General features: G+C 49.2%; 1 protein-coding gene across 1 annotated transcript; it reads left to right on the plus strand.

Moving 5' to 3' along the window:
* Positions 1–723: 723 nt before the first annotated feature.
* On the plus strand, positions 724–4,619 carry LOC139004252 (UL-16 binding protein 5-like). The gene is made up of 5 exons (XM_070407112.1): positions 724–822; positions 1,258–1,506; positions 1,739–2,002; positions 2,459–2,571; positions 3,689–4,619. Exons 1-4 carry the CDS (start codon positions 744–746, stop codon positions 2,566–2,568), a joined length of 702 nt encoding a protein of 233 aa, XP_070263213.1. The 5' UTR covers positions 724–743; the 3' UTR covers positions 2,569–2,571; positions 3,689–4,619.
* The last annotated feature ends 3,735 nt before the right edge of the window (positions 4,620–8,354 follow it).

The following is an 8,354-nucleotide window of genomic DNA, read 5'->3' on the forward strand; positions in this document are numbered from 1 at the left end:
CGGAATCGAACCTGGGACCCTTCAGCCCACAGGGCGACGCTCAGTCCACTGAGCCAAACCGGTCAGGGCAAGTGTGTGCCCTTTAAGATAGGGTGATAGGCCATGGGGTGAAGAGCCCTGGGTGGTGTAAGGCCCACCGGGTGGGGGTGGGAGTGGGGGGGGTGAAATATTACAAGAATTACAGCCCCGGGAGTGAGAGGGCCTTAACCGTGGGATGGCAGCAATGCTGTGAGGTGTTTTCACTGAATAAATTCCCTTCTTGTCTATACGCCCTCACCCTGCACTTCCACCCCCAAAACAGGGAAAAAAACAGGCCAAATCTGTGGACGCAGACGGGGGCGGTAGAGATGCCCCGCCAAGGCAGGGTGGGGCACCTCGTCGGTCTGGTCTGCTGGGGAGGGGCATAGACAGCCCAGCAAACACCTCCTAGGCTCCGCCCCTTCCCAGACACCAAGAGATGGGGGGGGCGTGCTACACTGATCAGGAAACAGCTAGGCTCCGCCCCTGCCCAGACACCGCGAGATCAGGGAACACTCACTCGAGATCCCCGGACAGGGCACCGGCACAGTGCTGCACTGACCCGGAAAACGTAGGCTCTGCCCCTGCCCCGACATTCTGAGTTCCCGGGGAGAGGGGGGCCGGGGCGGGGCCGGGGCGGGGCGGGGCGGGGCGGAAATACACAAACCAGGAAAAAGCAGGCTGCGGCCCTGTCAGGGCCTGAACACTCCTGAGTGCGGGTCAAAATGGAGAGGTCTGGGTCTGAAGGTGTCAGCCCCGTTTTATTGCTCTTACTTCTGCTTTGGGAACCCGCCGCTACACGTTGTGAGTTGGGGAAATGGAATTTGGGGCGGGGAACCGACAGTGGGTTGGGGAACCTTCCCACCGGGTGGGGCTCAGACCCCTCCACTATCATCTCTGCTGACGCCTTTCAGTCTCGCGGCGTCTGCTTAGCTGGCTGTCTCTGTCCAGGTGAGAGGGACAAAAATGAGCCTGTGACTTGTCACAAATAGTCCTGGGAGAAGGGACCCGGAGGAAGATGGGAGAGAGGGCGAAGCCCCTTCCTCCACCGGAGCTGAGACAGCCCGCCCCACCCACCCGCCTCACTAACGGCCTCTGCAAAGTGGGAGCCCGAGCCCCTGCCATCTGCACGCGAACAGGACAAGGGCTGCCCGGCCATCAGGGGGTTCGCTTGCTGTCCAGAATGTGGGAGGGGCGCTTAGTTACCTTTATTCCCACCCCTGCGTTCCTCCCTCACAGGTGCTCCCTCTCTGGGCTACACATTCACAGTCACTCCTAATGGACAACCGTGGTGTGAAATTCAAGGCCAGGTCAATGGGAACACATTTCTTCATTATACCTGTGGTGGCGACAAGGTCAGACTCATCAGTGTTCTGGAGATGAATGCCACACAGGCCTGGAGTGAACAGAGAGACGCTCTGCAGTACGTGGTGGAAGAGCTCAAGAAGACCCTGCTGGACATTAAAGCAGAGATTCCTGCAACCAGCGGTAAGTTTACAAAACCCAGGGTGGAGGCAGAACAGAGGTGTAGGGTGAGGGATCAGTTGTGTTTATGTAAATGTGGGAAGTCCATCCCACCCAAGAGCCTCAGGAGTCAGTGTAGGACACAGAGGACAGAGCAGGACCAGGAGAGCAGAGGGGAGCAGAGGGCTGGACACCAGGTGGGGACAAAGGCTGTCAAGACCCAAGACTGACCTCTTCCCCATGGTGCTGGGGACAGGTCCTCTCTCCCTGCAGGGCAGCATGATGTGTGAGCAGGAATCCAATGTACTCACCGCTGCATCCTGGGAGTTTGGATTGGATGGACAGATATCTCTCCGCTTTGACACAAAGAATGGACACTGGACAGTGCTGCACGGTGAAGGCAGATTGTTAAAGCAAACATTGGCGAGTGACAGAGCTATGACCGGTCTCCTTGTTAGGACCTCAAGTGGAGACTGTAGGAAGTGGCTTCAACAAGTTTTGTGTCCCCTGAGCACACAAGGTAACTCTACAGAGGAAATGAAGTTGTAGGTCCCTTGAAATGACATTCACACTGTGTGTGTGTCTGTGTGTTGTGTGTGGTTTGAGAAAGTGACCCATCCACCACAGTGAGGGATTTTTGGAGAATAAGGGCCATAGGTATGTTTTGCGATCCCTCCTTTAACACCACCTCACATCAGCCCTGCGAGGATTCTCTGCCACCTCCCTCAGGTGTCACCTCCTCTTCTGTCCCAGCAGGAGTGATTATTGTAACCCTTGCTTCCCCCGTTAGCTGTGTGAGCCCCAAGGGGCCGGGGCCCATCTCCTCTCTTTGCTCCAACCCCAGGATCTCTCACTTTGGCTGCCACAGGTAGTGGGTAGAATCTGCACAATAGGATGACCTGGGACAGCAGGGGCTGAGGGGCATCTCCATGGAATTGGGTTCTGCACGGTTGTCACTCTCGTGTTTCCATTACAGCTGCACCAACCACTGCCACGACCAGAACCAACACGCCCATCCCTTCGGTCCTCCCTGTGATCCTCATCTGCGCAATCATAGTTGGCATCTTAGCCTGGGCCTTTAAGTAACAGGTACTGAGGGCTTCATTATGTGGGAAATGAGGGACAGATGGCCTGGGGTGAGGACAGGAGAAGATGAATTCCCAGCCTGACCCCTGATTCCGCCCCCCTTAAACTTCTCCCCCTGGAAATTAGACCAGGAGACTAACACATGTTATCACTTCACAGCAATAAGTTGCACAAGCTCAGCCCTGAGTGCTGCTGTCTCCTCACTGTTGATGCCAGTGGGAAGGGGAGGGGCTCCCACCAAAGCTTAAGGCCTGTAGATGCTGAAGGGGTTTAGGGACTTAGGTCCTGATTCAGGTTCTCAGTTTGGGATAGTGTTTTTGGGCCCAGGATGGGTGGTGTGGGGACAGCAGGCACGGCAGGGACAGTGCTCACGTTCAGGTGAGAGCAGCATGCTGGCGCCATGTGATGTGTCCAGGGGAAGGGGAATACCCAGGGGGCTAAGAGGAGAGTGGCCTGGGTCTAAGCCCAGGAAGAGGTGGAAGGCCTTGCAGACCCAACTCGAAAGGTGGAGTTCACAGAGAGTGGCTCTAAAAGGCCCAGTAAGCGGGGAGGCAAACCTTAAGGTTAGAAGGAGGCCTGGGATTCCTGGCTGAGCCCTGGTGTAATCACCTGACAGCCAGCCTTTTCCACATGCCAGATCCTGAGTTACTGAGGGGCCCCTATGGATAGGGCAGGGCTGGGCTGGTCATACTGAGAGCTCTGTGTGCTGCTGGGTAAGAGGCTGGGAGAGAAAGGAAGAGAAGGGTGTTTGTCTGCAACACTCCCCAAGCTGTCAGGAGTCAGGATGGGCCTTCCTGTCCATCAGAGCTCCCACCAGATCCTTAGACCCTCCCACCCCCCGGAGCATCAGATCTGAGTGAAGGGAGCAGGTTGAGTCATTACTCACTTTAGTCCTGAGCTCAAAACGTCTGTCTGTCAGGGCTGGGGTGACTCTGATGTACAAAGGGTGGGCAGAGCTTGGTATGGGCTGCTGGTCCCAGGGCAGGGGTGGCAAGTTCAGGGAAAGATGTGACTCTAGTGAGGGCAGGGCTGTGGAGATGGGGAGAGTGGGGTTCTGTAGCCCCAGATCGGACCCAAGGTTTCCTGAGCCACTGGGACCAACACTCGCCCTTTTCTGCAGGCTGCCTATGCGATAAGACCAGGAAGGCCCTGGTGTGTGGACCATCTCAGCGACTCTGCCTTTGCTTGGCTGCCTCTGCATGACCTGCTGCTCAGTTTTAGGACACCAGGAGTTCAAACCTTCCGCCCAGAGACCAGGGTCTGATCAGGATGAGACAGTAGATGCAGCATCTCACGTCCATTGCATTGCTGATTATCCTCTCTGGTGCCTTTTAAACATCATGTCACGTTCTGTGGTCCTAAGAGATGTAATTCCTACATTTAAACATTAATAGCTTCAATGAGAAATCTCAACAAAGAGAACATTTTCCATCTTCTTGTGGAAGATCAGAGACATCTCTGCATGTATTGTTTTCAAGCAGATAATATTGCCAAAAAGTGCCAGACCTTAGGGCTTCTTTCTGTATCCTCAAAACAGTCATGTAGGCAGCAGAGGCGACATGCTGGGGAAGGTGGAAGACTGTGAAGGTGGAAGACCAGTCTGCGGAAGAGACTACTTTTGTTGTTGACGAAAGAGCAACTTTGTGAAAGAGGCTAAGAAAGTGCCACTGGTGGCAACACGTATCAGCTCAGCACAGCCAATCAGTGGACCACAAATGTAGTAGTAGAACATACTTACGCCAACTCACCAGGCTGGGAAAACCATTCATATACATTGTGACCTGTATAATCATGCAGAAGAACGGAGCAGGACTACACACGGAGAGTTCTTACTTCTGAGGCAGCTCTACTGACATCCTCAGCGCCTTCGGACTGTCCATCTGACTGACCTCCTCATCCACCTGGGCTCTGTCTCCTCTGTCCCAACATTTCTCTCCGATCTTCTAGCCACCAGCCATGAATTCAGTGAACAACTTTATTTACAACTGTTTCTATTGCTAGCTTATATCAGTATGATGAAATTTAAATAAATATCTTTATATTGTAAAAAAGTTAATTACTTTGGAGTTTTGTATTCTTTTTTTAGATAATTTTTTAGTTTATCTGAGCCAAACGACAAATACCAGCAGCAAGATCTCAAATCCTGAGAATAAGGTGTTTTTTTTTTTTTTCTGTCTAATGGTCTTCAGGTCCATCCATGCTGTCTTAAAAGGTAAAGTTTCCTCTTCCTCATCCTCATCCTCCCTTTTTGCTGATCCTCACCAGAGGATATTTTCCCATTTAATTTTATAGAGTGTGGAAGGGAGGGGGAAGAGAGAGGAGAGAGAGAGAGAAACATTGATGAGAAAAACACATCAATTGGTTGCCTCATACATGTGCCCCCACCAGAGCCAAGGAACAAAACTACAACCGAGGAATTGAACCTGTGACCCCTCCATGCTCGGGCCAGTGCTCTACCACTGAAACACACAGGCCAGGGCAAGATTTCCTTCTTTTTTATGGCCAAGTAGTGTTCCATTGTGTAAATGTACCACATGTTTTTATCCCCTCATCTTCTGGTGGGCACTTGGGCTATTGTAAGTAGCACTGCAATTAACATAGGGGTGCATATATTCTTTCCAACCAGTGTTTCAGGTTTGCTTGGATAATATATTCCCAGAAGTGGAATCATGGGGTTATAAGGCAGTTCCACGTCTAATTGTTTGAGATATGGAGATTTGTTTTATAACCCAGTAGAGAACTCACAGCATTTCACTGTTCCTCCATGTTAGGGGTAAGTATTAGCAGTGATTCTGCTAGAACTTCTTGTGGAAACAGAGAATGTAAGGGTCATGTGGGGAGCTGATATAGGGTTAACCCTCAGACTGACCTGTGGGCAAAGTCACAAACAATTCCCAGCTTAGAGGGCACAGTCCTCTTAGCATAATTAGACTTGACCTTATGAGGCTCTCTAAATCTTATCTGGGAAGCTAATGGGCTGAGGGAAGTGCAGGAAGTGTAACTATGGTCAAAACAAGTGAAACTCACAAGAACTGTGTAACTATAGAAACCACTACCTTGTTTACCTCTCACTATAAAATAAAGGCTCAGCTTGCCTTGGGATCTTTCTCTGTGGCCTCAGCCAGGCACAGGGAAGATCCACGGACACTGAAGAGAGCTAGAGAGTTCTGAACGCTGTCTCCGTGTAAAACATTCTTCGCCGACTCCGTCCACACCTTTGGGAACCCCTGGACCGCTGGGGCTGGCCCCCAGCAGGGTCACTCTTCAGTTAGCAGGCATCTTGTATTGGTCTCAAACATTACCCTGATGCTTTGCATGCAAACAAATGTTCTGGGACTTAACCAATGAGAATCTTATGATTTCTCCAATTCCCCCACCCAACACAGTGACTTTCCTGTGATCCCTCCCCCTACTCACCTCCTTCAGTGAGAAGTAAGTCTTCACAACAGAAACATTCCTACTTGTCAAAGTTGTATTTCCCCACAGACAAAGGATCAGTATTCAGAATATGTAATGAACTACAAATAATTCAGTCTGATTCTCCTAAAGCATTTGGGCAAATGCTTTGAGCCATTCACAGATGATGAATAAACCTTTAAAAAGATTGAACATGCCCAGGCCAGTGTGGCTCAGATAGTTGGGCGTTGTCTTATGGATGGAGAGGTCAGGGCCCGTGCCTGGGTTGGGAGTTCACTCCAGGTGGGGGGGCACCTGTGGTGTTGAACAGTGTATTCAGTGCACAGGGGAGGCAACCAATCTCACACCAATGTTTCTCTCTTTCTCTCTCTATCGCTCTCTCTTCCTTTCAAGAATAGTATGTCTTCAGGTGAGAATTAAAAAAAAAAAGATCCCCAGCCAGTTTGGCTGAGTGGATAGAGGGTAAGCTTGCAGAATGAAGGATTCTGAGTTTGATTCTGTTCAAGAGCATGTACCTCGGTTTCAGCCCTAGCCCTGGTCAGGGTGGGTAGGAGGCAACCAATCAATGTATCTCTCATATCAATGTCTCTCTGTCCCTCTTCCTCCCTTCCACTCTCTCTAGAAATGGGAAAATATCCTCAGGTGAGAATTAACAAAAAATAATGAAAATAAAAAGATTGAAGGTGCCCCAGATCATCAAGATAAAATGAACAATGGGATATCCATCCATGGATGGATGGATACCTGACAGCTTGGATACCCATGACACTGACAAAATTTCAATATCTCTGTAAGAAGTGGTAGGCAGGAAATGGAATGCCAGCCATTCTCTTACACTGTTAGTAGGAGAATAATTAAGTCACTCCTTTCACATACGTGCATGTCACCACATCCTGATAGCGGATGAGAGTTTCTTCTGCTACTCAGAAGTGCCAGTGTTACTTCCAGGCTGGCAAATGTGGACCAAAAGCATCTAGTATGTGGTTGTTTATTCTAGTGTTATGTGTCAGCAAAGGATGAACAATAAGTTCCCTACTGAAGTAGAATATATTTTTCAATGTTGTTTAAAGATTTCTGTTTCTCCCTACTGAAGGCAAAATAACCTGAACTCTCAAAAAATAAAAAAACCAAAATGCCTAATGAAATAAACTTTTCAGATATATATTTGAGGACTACTGGTTGATGTACAATAATATTAGCCACATAAGTCTAAATGTATGCACAGACATTTAAACATTTTACAGGCCAACAAAAAGGGCAAGTAAAAAACCATAACCCACATCTTCTGAGTATCAAGGAAACAAAAAATTCCTAAAGCCATCAGTTCCTTTGAGTCTGAAGGACATTATCAGAACAACTGATGAAATTTGAATGGGGTCAAGGACTGGATTGCAGTGATGTGTTGATGCGCACTCTATCTTGGTGGTTGTGTTGAGGTGATATTGGAGAGAGTCCTGGTTTGTAGGAGATACACACTAATGTATCGGCATCAGGACATCACAAAACGGGGACCTCAGTGTGACAGGTTCCTGTCCTATGGCTCAGGAAGAGAAGTTCTCTGCACAGGACCACAACTTCTGTTCCAGTCTGTGCTTGAGAAGGCTTTATAGTTATTAAAAATGGGACCTTAAGAAAATCATGATTTTCGGAATTTGATATAAGAAAATAGCTAACTCAACAAACACAACGCAGGTCCTGTTCCCTTCTCACCTTTCTGTGCTCCAGCCTTGTCAGGGGCTCCCTCCTCCACCTCATCAGCATGGCCAGCCCCGGCCTTCTAGAGAGAAAGAAGCTCAGGCCTGGAATGGGAGGTGTGCAGACTCTCATAGATCTTGAGCCCACTGTGATGCAGGAGCTTCCAGGTAACCAAGTCAGAAAAGGGCTTTCGACCAAGTCGTGTGTATGTGTGTGTGTGTGTGTGTGTGTGTGTGTGTGTGTGTTTTCCTCCTTTTCTGACCCATTTCACATCCTGAAATCTCCAATACCCCAAGGCCAAGCCACTGCCTTATTTGCTCTTCCTACCATCTTGACTAGGCTTTCTGTTCACAGACCACAAGGATGTGAATGGATGGAGAGAGAGAGAGATGAGAGATGATAGATAGATAGATAGATAGATAGATAGATAGATAGATAGATGATAGATAGATAGATAGATAGATAGATAGATTAGATAGATAGATAGACTTATTATAAAGTATTGGCTCACCTGATTATGGTGACTGTCAAGTGTAGGCCGGCATACTAGATCCCAGGAGAGCCAGTGGTGCACAGGAATTCTGAAGACAGTCTGCTGAAAAATTCTTTTTTGGGGGGCGGAGGGGAGTGGATGGAGGGTGGAAGGAAATCAATCTTACTCTCCTTTTCAGGCC

This window comes from Myotis yumanensis, unplaced genomic scaffold (assembly GCF_028538775.1).
Source record: "Myotis yumanensis isolate MYYU_CA2020_CCGP unplaced genomic scaffold, mMyoYum1.0.hap1 SCAF_2, whole genome shotgun sequence".
NCBI classification, from domain to species: Eukaryota; Metazoa; Chordata; class Mammalia; order Chiroptera; family Vespertilionidae; genus Myotis; species Myotis yumanensis.